At 40.9% G+C, this 22,899-nt stretch overlaps 1 protein-coding gene across 1 annotated transcript in view; it reads left to right on the forward strand.

Annotated features, from left to right (window-relative positions):
- Positions 1-235: 235 nt before the first annotated feature.
- Tbx18 (T-box transcription factor 18) overlaps positions 236-22,899 on the forward strand; it is a 28,430-nt gene continuing 5,766 nt past the window's right edge. The window contains exons 1-6 of the mRNA XM_021656420.2: positions 236-1,034; positions 1,684-1,888; positions 4,046-4,147; positions 7,087-7,258; positions 14,934-15,101; positions 18,234-18,298. Coding sequence (XP_021512095.1) covers positions 740-1,034; positions 1,684-1,888; positions 4,046-4,147; positions 7,087-7,258; positions 14,934-15,101; positions 18,234-18,298 — 1,007 coding nt within the window. The 5' untranslated portion in view covers positions 236-739. The remainder of the gene's footprint in view (positions 1,035-1,683; positions 1,889-4,045; positions 4,148-7,086; positions 7,259-14,933; positions 15,102-18,233; positions 18,299-22,899) is intronic.

Below are 22,899 nucleotides of genomic sequence, written 5' to 3' on the forward strand. Positions count from 1 at the left end.
GGGTGGTGGGTGTCAGCACAAAAAGCTGGCACGGACGCGCCAGCTGGCGGCGCTTTCTCGACCGAGGTTTCCCGGCCTTGTAAGGAAGTGGGCGCGGGCTGCGCGGACTCCGAGCCTTCCGATTGGTGCGCCGCCCTGGTGATGGACAGCTCGCTAGGCTCCGCCCCTCCCCTCGGCTTTATTGACACTAATGAGCAAGTTCTTCCCACCGCTCTCCTGCCTGGAAGTGCTGACAGATCAAGGCAACAAATTTCAATTACAATCCCTAATTTGTGTCCGCGGAGTGTTTTTTTTTTCCTTTTTTTCTTTTTCTTTCTTTTTTTTTTTTTTTTTTTTTTTTTTTTTTGTACCCGCGTTAGTCCTCTCCGGCGCATCAGTCAAGGCAGATCTTGGAGCAGCAGGAGGACGAGGTGGAGGGGTTGGGAGCAGAGAAGTGCATCCGTGGGCTCGAGGCAGGGAAGGAAACTTGGCGGCCGACGCTCCTGCTCCCTCGGATCCCAACTCCAGAGAGGGGGTGGGGGGGAGAGAAGAGAAAGAGAGAGAGAGAGAGAGAGAGAGAGAGAGAGAGAGAGAGAGAGAGAGAGAGAGAGAGGAGAGGAAACGGCAAATTTGCTTTTGCCCGCAGCGGGGAAGGGGGCAGATCTCGGGAGGCGTGGGGGGCCGGGAGGGCGAGCGCGTGCGTGCGCCCCAGCCGCGGGTATATGAGAGAGGGGCGGGCGGGCGCGGGGCGGCGGCGGGGATGGCGGAGAAGCGGAGGGGCTCGCCGTGCAGCATGCTGAGCCTCCGGGCGCACGCCTTCTCCGTGGAGGCGCTCATCGGCGCCGAGAAGCAGCAGCAGCTCCAGAGGAAGCGCAGGAAGCTGGCCGCCGGAGAGGCGCCCGGGGCGGCGGACGACGCGGGCTGCAGCGCGGCCGAGCGGGGCAGCTCCGAGGCGGAGGAGGACGCGGCTCCCCCGGCTCCCCCGCCGTCAGCCGGGGCGGCGTCCGGAAACTGCGCGGACGCGGAGCGGAGCTGCGCCTCCCGCGGGGCGGCGGGTGAGTCGGCCCTTCTCCCCGTCCTCCCGGGGAGGTGGGGGAGGATGGGGGTCTGGGGGAGAATGGATGGGGAGGATGGGGATGCTCGCAACCCCGGGGTGCTGCTGCTTTTCTCCTCGGGCGCCCCCCGAGGCCGGAGACGCTCCCCGGGGAGGCTGCGGCGGGCTCGCTCGCCCTTCTTTTCCCCGGGATGCCCGGCGCTTCTCCGCCTGGGCCCCGCGGCGCCCGAGGGCCGGCTCTCCGGCCTCTTGCAGCCGCCGCGTCCCGCGGCCTGGAGAGCCAGCGGAGGGGGAAAGGCTGGCAGGAGCGGGGTCTGGAAAGGTTTCCAGGAGGTGCCAGGCCCGGAGAGGGACGCGCCGGCTGCCTGGGGCGGAGGGAAGGAAAGGATGACCTGAGCAGACCCCGGCGGCTGGGACGGGATCAGCGCCCCCGGGGACTTTGCGCTCGGACCCCGGAGCGCGAGCCGGGGGACCAGGCACGGGCCGGGCGCGAAAAGACGACGCGGCTCTGGCTTTCGGAGATGGGGACGCAGTGGGACCCCACAAGGCCTCAAGGCAGCCCCGAGCGTCCCAGGGCCCGGCCCTGCCGTGGTCCCCCAAGGCCGGCTCTCTCCCTCACAGACTCCCCGTCTCTCCCCTCTGCTGTCCAGGCAGCTGTGAGGACGGCTTCCCCCAGGGCGCCTCCCCGATGGCGTCCCCTCGAGGATCCCCGAAGGGGTCTCCGGTCCCTGGCCTGGCCGGCCCGGGGACCCCGCTGCCTGCACCGCAGGCTCCGAGGGTGGATCTGCAAGGAGCGGAGCTCTGGAAGCGCTTTCACGAAATAGGCACGGAGATGATCATCACCAAAGCCGGCAGGTAAGCCGGAGCTCGCCGGGTGCCCCTGGACCCGGCCTCACCCTACCCCATTCCGGGCTTCAGCTGTGACCCACCCAACCGGGCCCGGGACGGTAGTAGCTCCCTTTGTAAACCTTCACCGCTTTCTTTCCAAAAGCGCCCTCGATGAAGAGCGCGGCACGGGCCCAGTCGCGTTAAAAGTCAGACAGATCGTTGTTAATGTGGATGCTACACACAGCCTTAGCTGTAGCTTTGAGCAGGGGAGAGCGCGAGAGTTAGAGGGAGAAGGTCTTGTGCATCGCAGTCTGTGCACCTATTTAGGCTGTAGTTAATCAGTCCTGAGCGAGGTAATACGTCGATCCCTCCCGCCTTAATTATTTTTAATTTTAATTGTATTTTGTTTTTAGCACGCTCTGATGCAGTTTTCTAAAATTCAAAACTTCCAGGTTGCTCCTGGCACCATAAGCCCGTGGTGTACTGTGCTATTCTGATATAAGGCTACCATGAAAAGTCACTACTATCATGCTTAATCCTGTACTACTATAAGAATCATTACCCTGGTTTTAAAACCACACACACACACACACACATACATACACACACACACACACACACATACATACATACACACACACACACACACACACACACACACACACGAAATCCAGCCCACTACCTTACATTCACTGAGTACAAAAACCGTTTGGAAAGAAGTTTTGTTTTGTTTGTTTGTTTGTTGTTGTTGTTTTTGTAACTATGTAATTTGTGCATTGTTCCTTAGTCAAATAAATGGATTTGTTGGCCACATCATTTTAATTTGAGGCCGGTGAGAGAAATTTGCACTTTCAAGTTTTCAGCTCATTTAGTGTAATGAAATCTAAGAATAATATGATCCTTTTAAGGGTCCTTTAAAGAGCACACACAACTCTTTCAGGGAGTACACATGGTAAAAACCTGGGTAGCATAAAAGTATCCAAACTTATTAGAAATTACAAAAACATATTTTATTGAATCCATATGGTACCTTCTGCATTCTCGGGGAGTTTTTATTAATCATCCAAATGCGGTCTTCAACAACACAAAGCAACAGTTGTCTTATAAAGGATGTAGTTAAAGACTTTTACTCTTTATCTTACAGGTGCACTGAAAGAACACTAAAGCAGCCAGCATATTAAACTGCTCTCCTGCTTAGTTAATTCTTATGGACTTTTCCTGGCAGTGGGTCTTTAATAGCACTGTCGTAGAAAAATTGGTAAATAAATTTGCGTTATAAGGTTAAATTAACAAAAATGAGATTTGTTGGAAGGTCCTAGACATAAATCATTAGAAGAAAGTTGGTTTTTTCTTTTTTCTTTTTTTTTAAGGGAGAAACTTATGTTGTTTTTAATGCACGGCAATTTGGCGCTGCTGTGTGCTCTGCTTCAGTGTTCTCCTTAAAGGGATTATGCGACTTGACTTCAGCATCTCCTTCGATACACATATCTGGGAAGTCAAGAGAAAATGGAATTTTCGTTTGCTTTAATTAGCCATAATTGTGGTTAGAAAAGAAAACTTTTTTTTTTGTTTCGGTGAGGGAAGGAAATTCATAAATATACGTTGTGTTTAGTTTCTGCTTCCAATAAAGAAGTTTTACTATACCTTTCAAATTTGGAGCGCCTTTTTGCACTTTACCTTACCAGGCTGCAGACAGGAAGTCCTGTCTCAATAAAGAACATATTGTTTGGTTATAGCATGGCACATTGGCTCCTTGTGGGTTTTTTATAACCCCCTTTAAAATTTCACATTATAATATATTTTATCACTTTCAGCAATTTGAAGTTTCCATCATTTGATGTATTTCATTATTTGTAGTAAGGTAAATACGCTTGCTGATTTTGTTTCAAGAGCAGTTTCTTTTGTGTAAAAAAAAATATCCTTTCACATTTAGGTTATACTGATGTTTCTGTAAACACGGAACATGCGGGCACAGTGCAGCAAGTCACATCTTCAAACCTACAGTTTGGATATATCCTATGTTCTGACACCCAAAGCTATGCTAGCAAAGTGAATGTTATTAATTTGTTTATATTAAAAATGGAGATTGCAGACTTTTCTTGGCTTTATTCGGTCTTTTTCCTTAATCACGAGCAAAGCAAAGCCCAAGCCCTATTTCTTCTTCCTCCCTTCCATTACAAACAGGCGCATGTTTCCAGCAATGAGAGTGAAGATCTCCGGATTAGATCCGCACCAGCAGTATTACATTGCCATGGACATTGTGCCAGTGGACAACAAAAGATACAGGTAGGACGACTGCCAGCATCAGAGTGATTGCAACACCAGGACTCTGCCAGCTAGTGCCAGACTGCCAGCTAGTGCCAGTCTCATCCAGGCCACTACGATCTGTTTCCCAAAGTCTGTAGAACTTGCAGATTCATGATCTAACACCCATGGGTTATACCAGTTCAGTTGGTGTCTTGTCCCCTAGCAAATGTGGAAACTCAGCGTTTGTTTATCTTTTGGTAGAAAAAGAGATGTCTTCAGTCATCCAGACTTTGAGCAGCGGATAGCCTGGCATTGTCATGTGAAACGTATCTTCAATGTTAACGTTTCAGTTAGAATTTTGAGGAAAGTGTTTAATGCAAAGTTTGCAGTTAACATGTTAAAGTAAATGCTATATTTTTCCTATTTTTTATCTTAACGTTAATTTTCTTGGCATATTAAAAAATCACATATGTTTTAGACTTTCATTTGAAAGAGATGCTTACAAGTTAGAAAAAGAAAGTCTCATAATTCATTGTGACATTAAATCATCTCTAAACTTGTAATGAATTGTTATCCCTGGCTTGTTCTTTTAGGTTGGTAATGGACAAATGCTTTAAAAATTTCTATTTTTCTAATATTTGGACTTTGAAACAGAATACTTTTGCCTAGGCATCAAGTAAACTCTGAAAAGATATGTGTTCTTTATTTTCAAACTGTCTTTGCTTTTATTTATGCAACAAATAGAATAAGTGATTTTCAATGACAATGCCTTTTGTGTATCTGGAGTTTAAAATGCTAATCTGTTTAAAAGGAAGTTTGAGAGCTTGGGAGATCAGAAGAGGGATCTCTGAAATTTTTCTTTGTCATTTAAGATATGTCTAATTGAAATCATTTGGTTTCTACCACTTTTAAAAAATTGGGTGCTTGTTTTGGTAAAACAAATTTTTGATTGTCAATATCAAGATTTCAATTTGTATATGAGCTTATGATATATTAAAAGTGCCAAATATAATAATTTTAGATGTATTTTCTATTTAAGTTGTATTATGTACTCTAATTATTTAAGTCATTAGGAGTTTTGCTACCTTTACCTACTAACTAGCACAAAGCAGAAGACATTAAGTTTATTCAAAAAATATACATGACTTAAAGCCCATATTCTAATTTGAGTTTTGTATTGAGGAAGATAGTGTAAATCTTAATGAATTTCTTAGTTACTCTTTTCTTTTTCAAGTTTCTATTCTGTTTCTCCCTACAGTTTTTCTCCATATACTTTAGATTTTTTCTTTTACATGATTTATATATACTCTTACAAAAGCAATGAAAATTTATATATGTAATAATAGATCAAACTGTAAACACACAAATTTGCTTTCTTACATTGCTTTCTAAGAAATGTTTAGCTTTGGCATTTAGAATTCTTTATGGGGACTGTTTATATGTACATACAATTTATTTTCTTACAGCCTTTTGGATTTTGAACTATTTAATATACATAATTTTTCAAGGTTTTGATAGAACATTTTTATTTATTTTGGTAGTAACCCAAGTCTTATCTGAAGTACAGTTTTCTTTCTCATGAATCTCTGAAGTTTCCATTCTATTTCTCAACTTTTTCATCAGTATCAGAAATTATTTTTGACTTATTTTTCTGTCAAGGAACGGTATTTGGTCCAAGTTAAAAACATCATGAAAAATTAATAGTCACAAAAGCTCATAGGAATTTATTTATTAAAAGCATAACATGCCAATTAAAGGAAAGTTTTAAAAATTAATTTAAATGCTCTGCTTAAATACGTTGCTTCAAGGAAAGGAATTAAAATCTACAAGGGATCCTGAGGTCAAAACTGAGCTCACTGAAATGTGTAACCAGAGCTGAGACAAAGTTCACCAAAGATTGATGTATGAAAATGTTTTGTGCTGCTTTAAAAAGATGTGTGTTTACTGCACAGGTATTTCGGACACAACCTGAACACTGTCACTATAAATTGTGTGCAGAATCTTAACACATGAACAAGAGGCAATTCTTCTAACTACATAACCTCTTTTCATCAATATGCTGCTTGCTAGTGTTTACATTCACACTGACAGAGAATAATCTGAATATGCAGCTAAATTTTGAGATTTTGTTTATTCCCGGAAATTTAATTATTTAAATGTTTTTCTTGCTGAGTTAATTACTTGTGTAATTTAAAAAAAAATAAAGAATAGGCTATTGTGTTTCTTAACTGTGAAAGTATGGTTAACTGGCTGTACTATACAAGTATGCTTTGTATGCTGGGTATTAGTTGGAAATTAGTATTTGCCAACTGTTTGAAGTAATTTCCTTACAACAGCCAATAAAGAAAAGCATGGAAGATTAATGATAGCCTACATTTTATGATTCCTCAAAAACTTAAATTAGCCTGAATTATTTTATCCTCTACTTACAATGTTAAAGAATTGGGAAAAACAATCCTAAATGTTAAAAAGATAAGCTTTTTCTCCCAAAAGAACAACGTGGCAGTTTTCTTTCACTTCCCTTATTTTTTATTCCACCAGGCTGTACTGAGCCTAAAGAGAGAGGTGATCTTTCAGGAAGTAGAAACCTTTAGAATAAGACACTGAATTATTTTTGAGGTTTACTGAGAGGTGAGATTGACAACTTCGTAGTGTGTTCGTGTCAATTAAATACTCAGATGAAAAAATATCAGAATATAAATTATGCCTGTTGTTAGTGTAATGTATTAGCATCACAACCCTTGGCGTTTTGGAGGAGGAGACAGCCTGTATATTTTCACTAAGCCATCAATATGATGCTTACTCTGAGTTCCACAAGGCCTCGCAGGACAAGCTCTAAAGTCTATTTAAAGGTTTCTTTTGGGTGGGTGGAGAAATGAGTTTATTTTGGAGTTTTAGAAGAGGGTGCACCCTTGGTCTAAGCTGGTAATCCCAAGAAATGGGCCGTCCATATTGTGAGTCTCGCCTTTGCCTTGTAGGTATGTTTATCACAGCTCTAAATGGATGGTGGCAGGTAATGCTGATTCCCCGGTGCCACCCCGAGTGTATATTCATCCAGACTCACCTGCCTCTGGGGAGACTTGGATGCGACAAGTGATCAGCTTCGACAAGCTGAAGCTTACCAACAATGAACTGGACGACCAAGGCCATGTAAGTGACAGCCTCTCTGGCACGGTCCACCAGGCAGAGCCCAGTGCCTGCCTAGAAACTGCTAAGTCTGCGTCGCCCTTTTCTGTTTGCTCAGTATGTGAACAGTATGCGCCAAATCAAGGCTGTATTTGTAGCAGAGATCATGCCTGTAGCTGACATGTCCCATAAAACAAAAAAAGTTTAAGCCAGACACTGGTTTTGTATTGGCATGAAAGGACCCAAGACAGAGACTTTTATTTCTTTAACCAAAACATTTATGTGAAACCCCATGAGGTGCTAATCATTAGACTTGAACTTGGAAGTTTGGTAACAGGGATGATTTATTGTGTCCTCCGTGCATCCAGTTCCTTTCCCAGCTGAGGCTCACTGCAGTAATGACCCAGGCTTACTCTAATTGTGTTTTCCATCTGCAGGTTCCCAATTGTTTTGTAATGGCATCTAATGTGTCGAAGCATGTTATAATTCCCTCTACTCTTAAAACCGCTGAAACCCGATATGCGGGTCAAGTCTAGCCATTCCAAAACGACAGCCATTGTTAACAGTTTGCTGACTTTAGGCAGGGCTCTACATTATAATTTCAGTAACTCATTAACTCTGGGCAATGCTGATTTCTGTTCAGAGTTAACAGTACCAGATTCTGATTCCGTTAGGTGTCTGTTGTTACAGTTTTGATTAAGAAGACTTGAAATTGTCATTCGAAGAATACATTGTAGAGGAAGGAAATATCAACTTCCTTATTTCCCAAAGAAGATGAACAGCTCATTTGTAAACAAGCCACTCAAAATAAAACTACGGGCTCTACCGTTATAAAGTGCTTGTGCTGAGATTTGCAAGTGTTTAGTGATTAGACAGGATCTTAATCACTTCACCCTGATGAGAACCTCAGGATATTACCCTGCCTGTGGCAAATGCTGGGTCTACATTTTAAAGCATAGCTAATAAGATTTCACCCGATAGTGTTTCTGTAGTCGCCTTTTGATTTAAAACCGAATCAGAGAAAGACAATATTTCGTGTCTTCACGTATTTTAGTAGATGTGTAAATGACTTCATTTCCTTCTCCTTATTTTTACAGTTTTGCAATCAAATTATAACAACTATTGTTCACTTGATTGCAGTGCTGAAAAGTTTTCTCTGTCTGACTGAATTTTTGGCACATCCATTTGAGGAGCTCCTAGGTTTTTTTTTTTTTTTTGGTTTGGTTTGGTTTTGCCTTTAAGTAGGAAATTTAGACTAAAGGCCATTTGGTGTTGCTTTCTTTCAAAACCTAAAGTACAGCACTTTCTGAATTCTATAGTTTACGAATACATTTTTAAACAGATAATTGTGCCATAAGCCATATACTGATATAGAATTCATATCCCTATAATAATCTTTACAGTTCTAATTCTTTTAGTTCCAAGTACTGGCTTTATATATAGTATGTACCATAACAAATTTTATATGTAGATTTAATAATGATTTTACATTTTTAATTTTAACAGCTTTTATCTAAAAGAACATTCCCCAGAAAATATAACATATATATGTATGTATAACACATACATATGGAGAAAATAGTTATATATGTGTATGTGAGAGAGAGCGGAGTCAGTGAAGAAGAAAGAAGTAGGGGAGAGGAAGGAGAGACAGAGGAGTAGAGACAGGAAAGAGAGACAGAATAATTATGAATATTGGTTCATATGATTGTGGGAGAGTTGGTCAGTTCCATCTTTTGGAGACCAAGGAGGAGTTGACATTATGACTTGAATTTGAAGGAATTTGTTATCAGAATTTTCTCTTCTTCCCGGGACATTACACTGTTTTCTGTTAGGGCCTTCAACTGATTGGATGATTGCTACTCACTGCTACAGAGACTAGTCTGCTTTCACAGAGTCTATTGATTAAGTATTTATCTCTGAGCCATACTTTCACAGCAATATTTTTTGTTGCTATTTGGCCAAAAATATGGCTATTGTGTCCTAGCCAAGTTAACAGATAAAATTAACAATCACACAATATTTGCTTAAAACATAAAAGATCCAACTTGAAGATAATCTACTTGGAACTAAATAAAGAATCTCACCACTGGGAAAATTTATAAATGCAGTAAAGCACAAAAAAATTAAGGAAGAGTTCTGTCCCGTGGTGAAAATGTTCTTGTAAGGTTGTGATGGGTATACTGTTTAATCAGGGGATATAAAGGGTTTGCAGGGGATCAGGAGGGAACTGTGTGAAATCGAGAGATCGAGAGGGCACTGCTTTTTCAATGGCAGTGCTTGTGTCCAGTTGACTGACGAGGAGAGTGCAGGCAGACGTGCTTTTTCACATTACTCATTTAGAAAACGTCTTCTTGAAGACTGCTAAATGTGATCAAGGGCACTGAGGGCAGAGGCTGGCTCTGTGCGTTTCTTGCCTCCATGGGGTGAGAAGAGAGGCTGCACATTGCTGCCCTGTCTGCTCCCAGAGGTCTAGGTGTACTGGAAATTCTTTGCTGTGTGCACTCTACGTGATGGGCCCAGACCAGGAACTGGGAATATGCTTGAACTTTGTGCCATTTGTGACTCGAAGAAGGCAGTGTTGTCGTGGTGGGGCTTCAACAGAGATCCTCAGGGCCTTTTGCTTTCCAGCATTCCACCAATTCTAAAAGAAGTCGTTGTCACCTCTGACTAACTAAACTGTACACACCAGAGTTTAATCTTCTAAATTCCTTTCCTATGTTTCGATCAGCCCCTTCCAGCATTTTACTGTGCTGAAGTTGTTCACACACACAGCTTTGTGGTGTGAAAGCTCTGTGGCCCGGGAGCATTACCAACCTAGTATGAGGTGATCACAGGAATCTAAGTCCTGTGGGTTGTGACTAGACTTGTGACCACACGAGATGATCCGTTTTCCCCAAAGTGACTTTTCAAATACTAGCTTCCCGAATACTAGACTTAGTTCAGAAAAGAAAACTAAGAAAGATTGAGAGTAGCAGTGCCCCTCGGAGCCACAACTAATCCCTGAAAGCTGTGATAACTTTGAAGGTCCTGTTTGATCCTTGGGGATTCTAGGCAGCCTTATGCTAGCTTTGGTACAAACCAAGGCTGGTTGCTGGGCTGCCCTCATGCAGGAGGTCATGTGCTTGGGTAACGGTTTCTCACCCCATCCAAGTTTCCTTGTTTTCCTGGAATCTGCCCTCTGCGGCAAAGTATTTCCATGAGCATCTCTCTGAAAGAGAGAAGACACTGGATGGTACACCTTGAACTGCAGAAGCTTCATACCCTTAACACCGGGGACCCTTTGGAAATGGGCCCTGTCACGTAGCCATAGTCAGAAGCTTGTGGGCTTGTGCGGCTCCACTACTGACAATTTTGTGACACACATGCCTGCACTCTTACCGCTCCTCCTTGAAAAATCAGATGGGGAAACAAGATGGCGTAGGAGAGGCAGCTGAGCTCTCGCATGGGGAAGGAAGTTGAAGTGGCTGAGAAGGACGCCACAGCTGTGATCCCTGGCAACTCCGTTCCACTCACCCAGGTCTTGTTTCCTCACTGTATTGGAATTAGAGTCCCCAGGAAGCTGGCAAACTTGAAAGTACATAATTAAGGAGGGCCTGAAGCACAGTATCACATAAGGGGAAAAAAAATCCTACTTTGCCTGTGACAGACTGATAAGTTTCAACACTATTTAAAGTGAGGGTAATGTTACAACGCATGCAGAAAGCAGCCTTGGGACGGGCATTGCTATTTGGTCCTTTTAAGTCCTTTGCTTGACCTAATACAATCTTGAGAGTTTGTCCCTTAGAATAAGTTTTCAGTTATCGACAAGTTCTACTATCAAGTTGTAAAACTAGAAGCCCCATCTGCTAGATTGCAAACACTTTCAGCTTTTCAGATAAATACATCTGCCTCTTTTGATGCAAAGCTATCTTCTAATTAATTAATTAATTAATTAATTAGCAGTGTTAGAGCTTAAGCCCAGGGGAAGTGCTTTCCTGCTGAGCCACATCCTCAACCCCTCCAGTCTAGTCTTTAAAGTAAAATAGCACGTATAAGACTACAAATAAGAGAACTCTGTGTTTGTGGACATAGGTCTGTATGCCGTTTCTAATATTATAGTTAGTCCCCTGCCCAGATCCTGTCCAAACAGAACAGAGCGTATAGAAAGTACACATAAGGTATGATTATTTGAGTTATGAATACGGTCTCTTTTTTTTAAAAAGGCCAGTGGTGCTACATGCCCTACTAAGTAAGGGAAATGCTGTGGGCATACTAGTATTACCAATGGGACGGTTTCTTGTGTTTATTTGTTTAGTGGGCATGGGAGGTTGTGGGCCCCTGAATGCCATTGCACACGTCTAGATTTCCGGGTCCACTTAGCAAAGGTCAGCTCTCTCTTCCCCCCGTGGCTCTCGGGTGGTCAGACTTGGCAGCAAGCACCCGCCTTGCTGAGCCATCTTGCCAGCTCCAGAGTTCATAGTGCACTAAGAAGCAAATAACGATGCTATTGTAAAGAAGAACTGACCTTGCTTAGCATTCTCTCAAAATTCCAGAGATATGCTATGTTCCTATAGACATTTAAAATGCATTATTTTATCAAACACATACTGGACAAGCATAGGCATTTATTAGTCTTTTTTTTTTCACCCTGTTCTAGTACACTCCACCCAAATTCACTTTTTAAAATATGGTAAGGATACAAACAAATAAGCTTAACATCAATAAACCTGAATGGAGAAATGTCCTTGAGAGAACAGAGTCTTCAGAAAACAGGACTGTAAACAGAAAAGAAATTTTTGCTACCTCCACTCCAAGTACTTCATTGCAATACTCTGAAATTGGCTGTGCACTTCTTTGCTTATTTATGTGGAATTTCTTGTCTTTTTTTTTCCATCTGGAAATCAGTTTTAAAGAGATGGTAATTTTCTCTTGGAATTTATAGGTGCCACCATTTGTGTGCTGTTGACATTTTGATGAGTTTTAAAAACTTAATGTATTTACTTCATGTGCATTGGTATTTTGCCTACATGTACATCTGTCTGAAGGTGTCAAATCCCCTAAAACTGGAGTTATAGACAATTGTGAGCCCCCATGTGTGTGCTGGGAATTGAAGGCTGGTCCTCTGGAAGAGCAACCAATGCCCTTAACCATCAAGCCATCTCTCCAGTTCCAGACATTTTGATTCTTAGCCTGGAGAAGAGGAAGAGTTTTCCTTCAAGCTTTCAATGCTGGAAGAAACCTATTGCAAGACAGTTTTCTAAAGAGAAAGTTAGTTAAATAAAGGAGAGAAAAGTTAAAGTTATTACAATAAAAGTAACCATTTTCTATTCTACGTTAACATTGAAAGAGTGTGCTATTGCAATAATAAATCATGGGGGAAAAGACTAGGGCAGGTTTGCAGGTGGAAACTGAGAGACAAGCTGGGGCTTAATTAACTGCATCCTCAGGCTCAAAAACATTCTTGTGTTTCCTGTACTGGGCCTGGCCCAGGGACTATGCCTGTCCTCTTAGTGTAAATTCATAAGGAAGGCATGTAGACAAGAAGGGAAACCAGCCCTGGGCCTAGGGAGCTCTGAGGACTCAAATGTCTCTAGGTTTTGTAGAACCTACCATTAAAAAAATCCACTGAGGTTTAGAAATGTCATGCAGAACCCTAAATATTAAACAAGTATGTTCCTATAGAGAATAAAGCTCAGCTTCTACCTCAGCTGCTCTTCTCCCCCAGAATAGCTCAGAAAATAAAATCAACCAACCAAACAACAACAACAACAAAAGCTCTGCAAGGATATAGACTTCACCAAGGATAGATAGAAGCTTAGATTTCATCTTTTAAAACTAGAACTAGCGGACATAATCTAGCAATAAGGAAATGAGCAAAAGACATTCCTCAGCCACTGAAAATGGTTATTGGCTTGGCAGTGGTGGCACAGGCCTTAAATCCCAGCACATGGGAGGCAAAAGCAGGCAGATCTCTGGTCTACAGAGTGAGTTCCAGGCCAACCAGAGCCACACAGAGAAAAACCTTGTCTTGAAAACACACACACACACACACACACACACACACACACACACACACACGACTATGCTAATGGTTAGACTCTTCAAATAAAATTTCGTTTCTGTGTTCTTTTATCCTGATTTACAGCAAGGCATACCTTTCACATGATGGGAGTTTACAAATCTACTCAAAGCCAACAAAAACTGTTTAAAAAATAGTACATATCTTTGGTACAGGCAGCACATGGTTTACTACTGTACTTTGTAATTGTGTTTATTTAAAAGTTTTCTGGTCAAAGACACCTACAGTTCATTCACATTCTGTCCTTTTCTTAGTTCTAGAAAGAAGCAGCTGATTGCTGTCTGTGTTCCCCCAGGTGATGATGAGGACTGCTGGCTGCCCCTTTTGCATTTTCTTGTATTCATGCCGCCTCCCTCAGAGGCACGTCTGGTTGACAAGATCTTTAGATCCACTTCCCAAGTGTTTCTTTCATTGACACAAAGAAAACCTCAGGGGAAAAAAATAAAACAAAACAAAACAAAAACAGACCCCCTGACTGGAGTGTTGGCTATCCCAAGAGTAAAGGCGTGGTCTTAGGACAGCAGACACATTCTCTGAGTACAGGGCTGTTTGTGTTTGAGCTGACCAAAGGCTCTGGTTGGCTTCTTAAACTGTCTGCGTCTGCAGGAAGCACATCAAGCACCATGCTTCCCGTGACTTCTACTTAGGTATTTTCCTTCTAGATTCATAATAACCAAAACCTTGAATTTAAAGCTTAGAGTTTAGAAAAGTTACACACTCTTTAGGTAAAGTCATCTATGAATACAGAATCCAAGAAACCAGTAAAATAAAAAAAACCTGCTGTTCATAAAAATATTACCACATAAAAAGTCAAATATGTGTGTGTGCATGCGAACACACACACACATGCACACACACGCACACACACCTACCTGTGTTTCCATCATCAGAGGTGATCACTGTTCATATCTCTGTATGAGCCCACTGTACTCTGTTTTAATAAGCCAAAAATATATATAGACAATTAGGTAGATTGTTATCATTTTGAGATTAAAAACAAGCATTTGGTTACATGACTGAAATTTGTCTAAACAGCATTAGTGACTGATACTCTGATAACCCAGAGATTGTGCGAAACACACAGAGGAGACAACAAGGTGTTCTTGCTGGGTGTACACAATTACTGACCAAAGAAAAAAAAATCCCTTGGAGTTCAAAATCTCGTGTATATCTTTCAGGAGATGCATTTGCTGCAATGTAAATGATGATTTCAATCTCAGTTTTAGCGTAGTTGGTGTTAACCCTGGTTTTATTCAGCTCATTATAAACAAAATCTTTATGAATGTATTACTATATTTTAAGCAATAGTGATTTGATCTTGACTTCGAGTGGCTGTATGGAGGGTTAAATTAAAGTGATTTGTATTTTCATATAAGTGTTACGGTTGGCATCCTATTTCTTCCATGCAGCTTTGCTGTATTTTGTTAAATTAACGTCCTTCATCTTCAGAAATGTAACTCTGCAAGAATTTATTTTCCACATCACCTATTTGTTCAGACTGTCAAATTGCTGGGTGATTCCTGTTTAATGTGGCTTTCTTCCCTTGATCTAGATTATTGATTCCTGTTTAATGTGGCTTTCTTCCCTTGATCTAGATTATTGATTCGTGTTTAATGTGGCTTTCTTCCCTTGATCTAGATTATTCTTCATTCTATGCACAAATACCAACCACGCGTGCATGTCATTCGTAAAGACTGTGGGGACGATTTGTCCCCCATCAAGCCTGTTCCTTCAGGAGAGGGAGTGAAGGCATTCTCCTTCCCAGAAACCGTTTTCACGACTGTCACTGCCTATCAGAATCAGCAGGTATTGTCTTCAATGGCCCTTTTGCTAGAGTCCTCTGGTGTAAAGAGAAAGTCAGCTTTCCTTACCATTGTATTCAAATGCCAGGATGTACCGTAAAACTTTTGCTATACATGACACCTGCCGTATGGTGTGTGCACACCCTGACACTCCCAGTCCACAGATTCCCAAGCAGGGCTCCTGTAGTGATGACGTCAGCTGAACGCCTATCTTGCAACTGGCAGTGTAGTTTTACTTTCCATCCTGAGATATTGAATCATATTGTCATAATTCAAATAAGAAAGCATGTAGGTTGCCTAGAAAATATTCATGTAAAGCAAATGAAAAGCTAGTTGGCTCTTAGAGCATGAGGTTTGGTTTGAAAACTACAGCCCATGAATTATAAGAGATATTTCAGAAGGATTTATCCTGTACATTCCTTTTGTATCCGTTTTAAAGGGTTTTATTTTTTTCTTTTAACTGTGATTCACACTGTTATGCATGGTAGTGCTATGCCTTACAGTCTGAGAGATCAGCAATTCTGAAGTGATACTTCTATACTGCTTTAAGTAGCTTCAGCAGTGAAAAACCATATGGGCAAATGGTTGTGTTTCTTTAAGGTTGTTTTACATGAGTCAAGAGAGTGAGTGTCAAGCCCTCTTTCTCATTTTCTAATGCAGAATGATCAGGTCTGAAACCCTATGCTCACAAACAACAAAAAGATGGACTCAGAAGGGCACACACACATTCACACGCTCATACATTTTATACCTGTGCATGTAACAATATTGAAAGAAAAAAAGTTATCAACTTGTGAATGGGGGCTGGAAGGAAAAAAGGGAGGGAGGGAATGATGTGATTCTATTTTAATTTAACATCCCCCCCCAAAAAAAATGCCAGAGAAATCAACAGAAAGGGAGAATCGAATTGGAGGCAAATTCAGCCAGTTTTGTAAGATCTAGCTCTGTACTGGCAGCTGATGTGGTCTGTGTTAACAGTCTCTAATTTTTAGTTTCATTCATCGGCCAGGCACACTGTGTTAGCTTGCCTAGCTTTTGCACACATCTTAGCGGCAACATTGCTCTTTAGTCTGCTGTGTTGTGGCTCATAGGAACTGTGGGTTCCTCTTGTTTGCTCCTCTTTAGGAAAGAGAGACTCAACACTCGTGCTCAACACTTCTGTTTTCCAGCCAAAGTGGTCCCAGCCTTTCATGTTCCCTTGTCACTCTGATATATGTATAGGCTTTTAGGAAGAAAGGTGATAGTAACCTTTGAAGGTCTAGAGACACTTAATATGATTAAAATAATTAGGGACAGAAAATGTTTCTTCTCCTTAGGAAAAATTAGTGCATGAGGAGAAAAATGGCAGAGGCTTTTTCGTATGTTTTAGCAAACCTCAGTCCATCCTTTCTCCTGATCTCTCTATCTGTGCCTGCTGACCTCCTCTTGTGCTCTGTGCTACCTGGATGGCAAAGCAATGCACTTTTGGCACACTGTGGTGCCGGGCACTGCTTAGCAAATACCGACAAACCAGTCAAGAGTCCACAAGTTAGAATGGAAATGGATAACACCACCACATTCAGTTTTTAATTTTTCAGAACTGTCATTTTTAAGAATTTAAGAAATTTATAAGAACTCTTCTTGTTAATACCAATGTGATTTCTGTAGTCTGGGTTCCTGAGCCATTGAATGTAACTTTTAAAGTCTTGCTTTAAAAAAAACATAAAACTGCATATAAGTTGTTATGATAATCAAGTGGGGAGTTTGCACAAAACTATGTTTGGCATACACAACCTATGGTACATAAGTATGATAATATTAGTATTAAAATGATGATGATAAAAATAGAGACAGATAAAAATTAGTTATGTTTTTGTTTAGAAAGGTGCTAACACATAAATCTATACTCAAAACTAATATGTAAATCTATGTTCACAATATATAAATCTGCACTCAAAGCTAGCATCTGAAATACTTAAATTATTTAATGCTAATTTTAAAAACTATGTAAATGAACTGAGAGTTGAGTTTTAATATAGTCTGTAGTGAAAAATTCTGTTCAGTGATAAAATGGCGTATATGATAAATTAATCAGCAAACTTTTGCAACATCCTTTATAAAGTTGTTTTAGCCACATTCCAAGACAACATCTTATGGAACTCATGTGTCTTTAGTATTGCAGGACTGATGGGGCTGAGAGCATGCACAGGTCAAATGGGGAGATTTCAAAGAGGCCTTCCTTTTCCATAATGCTGTCTGGCCCATCCAATCCTTAACAGGCTAATGCAGTCACAAACATGTTCATTAGCTTCACAGATTTCATTTATCTGAGAAATTTAGAAAACAAAATACAAGGAGTAGGCTCTGAATTTCTCTGTGCAAAGGACAGATCCAATAAAAAACAGAAGAGTGTTATTTAAACTGTCAAGTTTAGGATGGCATGAGTCAAAATTAGTGGAGATGGTTGAAGATGTTAGTTCCTTTCTTCTAAACTTTGAGATCTGAGTGGACAAGAAGCCAGTTTTGAGTTAACGACTTGAAACTACTTGAAATCAAGTCTTTTTAAATTAGCATTTATTTCTGATACTTGAATACGATTTTGTTCTGTTAGAAACCTTTACGTCGTAGCTACCTCTGGTCAGATGTTTATTATAGTTTTGTGACCAGTTAGCACTGCATAGATGAAAGAATAAAGCAAAAGGTAAGGGAGAGACAAAGAAAATGCTGCGGCAGTAAGGTCAGGAAGTGTGGGGACTCCCAGTTCTGAAGAAGGGAAACAAACTCAGGCTGCTGGATGAGCCTCCACCCCCAGCTGGAATAAGCTGAGCAGCTTGAGAGGATGCTCAAATAGGACAGAGCAGTAGGGGGCCGTTCAGGCTCCCTCTTCAGGAATACTCAAAACAAAAGAAACCTTTCTCCAAGTTCTTCGATGGAAACGGAGTGAAGACTTATTTCTTTCACAGCAGTTGTTCTAAGTGACTTCTGAAATCTTCTTTTAACTTCTGCTGTCAGGATAGTAAAAACACACGGGAGAGGAGCAGAACCCTCTGTCTGTTAATTTTTGGGTTGTTTGTAGTTCTACAGTTCTCTTAGTTTTTAAATAACGTTCTTCAATGCTTACATAAGATTTGACGTGATTTCTTTTCCTACTCTGCAGATTACTCGCCTTAAAATAGACAGGAATCCCTTTGCCAAAGGTTTCCGAGACTCTGGGAGAAACAGGTAATTCCTAATGGAATCTCCTTATTCTAGTAAATATATTTGAAGTTTCAATGTGTTTTTCCCCCATTCTCCTTTAAGCTTTAAGGTTAGCTTAACAAGCATAACATTGGAATCTCTTCTGATGAGAATTTAAGATGGTCAAATTATTGTGTCTTGGAGTCAACTTAGGTATAGAGTGTAGTCATTTGACCTGCCCTAAGATGTACGTTTATGCTTGAGGCTAGGGTGAAGATGCATGCTCCTGGCATAGAGATTACCTGTTATTTCTGAAGGCGCAGAGGAGAAAACTGTCCGTATGGCTCATGGGCTTCCATATTCCAAGAAATTGTCCTTTCTGCTTCCATTTTTGGCTTAGAATGCCCTTAGTGATGACACTCTGTCTATTGATTCTCTCTGGAGAGTATGGTAGAATCTCTTGTTAACTCAGATTTCCAACTGGAATATGAAACCATTTTACCTTGCCAAGAAGCACAGCTCTTCAGTTTCCACATTTGTCTTGGATCTACTGACAGCTGCACACTTGTTTATTTTTTTTCCGTGTTGTGTTTTACGGTGTTTGCACCAGGTGGAATAGCTACAATAATTGATTCATTCCACTCTATCACTTTTTTCAAGGACTAGATCATTCAGTCTGGTTGCTGCCGATTTCTAAATCTATTGATAATGCTTCTATTCTAGTATAGTTCAGTGTTACATTTTCTAAAATAATTGCTTGCAATAGAGGGTGATAATCTCTAAGTGCTCTTTTTAGGTGAGGTTTTGATATCTATGCTTCTAGAAATATCTTACAATAAGAGGCATTTGAACTTCTTTATTAATCCACTTCCCAAGTTAATCTGAAACGTTTTGAAACTGGCATGAATTGGGTTTCTCTACATGAAATGAACATCCTCAGTTATCAAGGAACAATTTTCACTTGAAATTTTAGAAAGAAAGGCAATTGGATGATAGTCTGGATTTCTATTGATTTCCAGCTGATTATGTGTCGAGATAGGTAACAGATAGGTCTCAACATGTGTTCAGCTGCTAAAGAGAGTGGGTGTCAGCCTCATCTACAGTGGCATCACCTAGACAACACAGTTAGAGTACTAAAAGGCAATTAAGATGCGGTGAAGATAGTGACCTCTCAATTAGTGCTGGAGGAGCAACAAGGCTGACCAATAGGAGAGCTTCTTCTGAAGTGCTTCCCTCTATAGGAAGGTTTGCAGGTATTAACAAATTTATTTCCACCATGGAAATTGCTTTATGTCTTTGTAGGTATGTTTTGTGGTGAAAAGTTGTGCCTGGCAATTGTTTTGTTATGCTCCTGGTTATCTTGCTTTGCAGGAATGTTTTTGAAAACCGAATTAAAAAAAAAAAAACAAACATGGTTAATTAGTCCTAAAATGATGGGTACTGTGGCAGAAGGGAACTTGTGAAGTGACTTTTTCCTCTTGGCAAATACTTGATTGAACCCTGTAACTTAGGTTACATCTGAACACCATTTTAGAGTCTTGCATCGGCTTCAGTTAATTTTTTTCTTCAGCAGAAAAACAATGCATTAAAACTCATTAGACCCATAGGAGGGCCTCAGTGAAGCTTTGCTAGTAAATGCCAGAAGCCATGTCCAGGTTGCTGATTAGCCTGGGAAAGATCTCATTGCCACTGACACTGGAGAGAAGTTCATTTGCAAGGCCATGACTTATGAATAGTCTTAAAATATATTTCGGACAGAAAGTAGCAACAAGTGAACCTTTTATAAGAAGCCAGATGACAGGTTCATAGGATAAATTTTGAAGAAGAATTCTAGATATTCCAGTATAATGAAAATATTTGGTTATTTAAATTGTGTTATTTAAGATAAATCAGTGTCATGGGTGAAAATAAACCACGGAGCCTATTGTTCAGTTAGGAGGCCACAGGCTAGGTCCAACATGGGTTTTGCTGTTTGGAAATATTTAGGCTTTCCAAATATGGTACTTTGTGTTACTTCTTTTGAATAAAACCTAATAAAACCTGTGTGTTTTAAATAAATACACAGAAATAACGACTTATATTTTAACACTGAATTTTGTTAAAATGCAAAATTTTCATTAGCTCCAAGTGACCATCCTTTTAGAGACTGTCTTGACAGTGTTGTGTCTGCATGGACCACTGGTTCTCAACCTGTGGGTCGCTACCCCGTGGGGGTCAAATGACCCTTTCACAGGGGTCACATATCAGATATTTACCTTACTATTCAAACAGTGGCAAAATTACAATTTTGAAGTTGCAACAGAAAATCCTTTTATGGTTGCGATCACCACAGCCTGTGGAACTGTGTTAAAGGGTCGCTTCATTAGGAAGGTTGAGAACCACGGGTTTAGAACTTTCTGGTTAGTGAAACAGAGTTTCTATCTTTTCTCATGAAATACTGCTCTATATTAAAAAAAAAAATCAAACCTTAACATTGTGAAAAAAATTATTTCAATTTTAAACATTTCAATTTTGTATATCATTTTCCTCTTAACAAAAAGAACCCGTGTTACATGTAAGGCTTCATGGAAGGTATAGAGCTTTGAGTACACAGAGCGACATAATATTTTTTCACGTATTAATAGAAAGGAAAGTCTATGAAAAAAAACTTCGCAATCTTCCTTTATTATCCCTGTTTCGCTGTGTGCATTTTTACTGCTTTTTAAGACAAACATTTTATTCTTATTTTTCTTATACGTGAAATAAACAAGTTGATCAGGACACGGATAAACATAGGCGGGATTGCTTAGGTTTTATAAAAACAATTCTGTTTGATTAAAAAGTGCCCTTCCCGGCCGGCCACTTACAGCTCTGCAGCAAGTTTTACAGGAATCAGTAGCTTCAGCCGCTGGGAGCCCTCCTGCAGGCATTTGCTATGTGAGAGTGAATTTATGTGCTGAGAATAGCCCCATTCCGCAGTTAGGCCTTAGGTTTGACCCTATAAAAGTTTTTACTCAGGAAGGTACAAAAATTTCTTCCCTTAAATACTTCAGGAAAAACATAACCATTTTACTAAATAAACTCGGCCATTTGATAGCATAAATGAGGGCGCTGGTAAATGTGGAGGTTGTTCCAAGGCACCTTGTATAAATTATCGCCTTGGCTACCCTCCTGCAGGAGGGGCCTTTCATCTTTCCTTTAACTAGATGGGAAAAGTCTCCATTACTGGAGAAAATGAAGGCTTTTTAACAAAAGTCCAGATTCAACTAATAAATATTTTATAACTGTTTCCTGCGAAATATCTGAAATCCTTTGTGGAATTGGCAGTGTGAAGTAGATGCCCCGGGCAACATATCAATAGCTGCCAACGAGAATGCTCGCAGTGGATGTGCCCTCTCCGAGCCATCTCTTTAAGCGCAGGACTATGTATTTGCTCTGGTCAGTAACTTTTCATAACTCAGTTTACATGGCTAACACAAATAAGTCAGCAAAACGCACTTCTGCATTTCTCCAAACTTCTGCTTTTAATACGACTGATCCATAATTACACTGGCATCTTTACTATCCAAAAAATTACCTTTATCAAAGTTAACCTGTGTGAGAATAAAAAGTAGGTGTTTGTTTTTTTTTTTAAATAAGCGTGTACCAGTGTTCCTCAAGATAAATAACTTTTCTCTTGAAAGTAGCAAATATTCAGTATTGTTGTGAGCTAAATACAGAGAGATCATCAAAGCAATATCCACCATTCATTAGTCCGGTATGAAATACAACCCACAGGTAAACCAGCATTGAGACAGCTCAGGCCCATGCCCAGAAAGGAATATTTCACCATATAGAAAATATTACTGAGAGGTATAGTCATGGGGATTTGGCTTGTAGTTTGACACAGGTATGATGCCTGATTTAGAAAAATTAATTAAATAATTTAAAAACAGGTAAAATTGGATGAATTATAACAGGACTTCATAGCTTCATAGTCCAATCTTCACTTCTCAGGAGCTGAAATCCAGGAAGGTCCTCTCATACAGTTAGTCTGAGGGGCTTGTCACAGTCTGGTTCTTCCAATCCCAGGCTAGTATCTTTACCCAAAACAGTCCTCTCTGTCTTTCTGTGACACAAAGATTATGTCAGAAGTCAGACTCCATTCCTCCCATCCACATAGCCCAGGAAAAGCAGGCCGAGATGCTCTCCCTCCTTGTGGCAGCGTATGGGCTGGTGATGTCTCGCAGGAGTCTTCCCGCATGAGTCCTACCCTGAGACTCACGAGATGAGTAGGATCCCCATGTGACCCCATGACAACAGGATGTGTAAAACCTTGATGAAGAACGGACAGCAATTGTACAAATCTTTCCTGCTCTTTGAGCAGCTTTCGCTGTGTTGGGGAGGTCATATAACTGGGTTGTGGTTTTCTCTAGCCTTAGTTCTTAGTTCTTGATTTGGGGGTACTAGGAGACGTCAGCTGAGTTGAAAACAGTAAGAGATATAACAGTCACAACAATTGTCCAGGTAGCATTTGACCCAGAGGAAGGGTCTTCTGTTTCTGTAGTGTCGAGGATGAACCCAGGGCTCTGTGTATACTAGGAAGGTGGAAAACCATTGAGATATGCCCTGGCCCCTACCATGTTAGCTTTTTAACAAGTTGCTAAGGGTTGAAGTGGTTGACGATG

The sequence above is a fragment of the Meriones unguiculatus genome, chromosome 6 (assembly GCF_030254825.1).
Source record: "Meriones unguiculatus strain TT.TT164.6M chromosome 6, Bangor_MerUng_6.1, whole genome shotgun sequence".
Lineage (NCBI taxonomy): Eukaryota > Metazoa > Chordata > Mammalia > Rodentia > Muridae > Meriones > Meriones unguiculatus.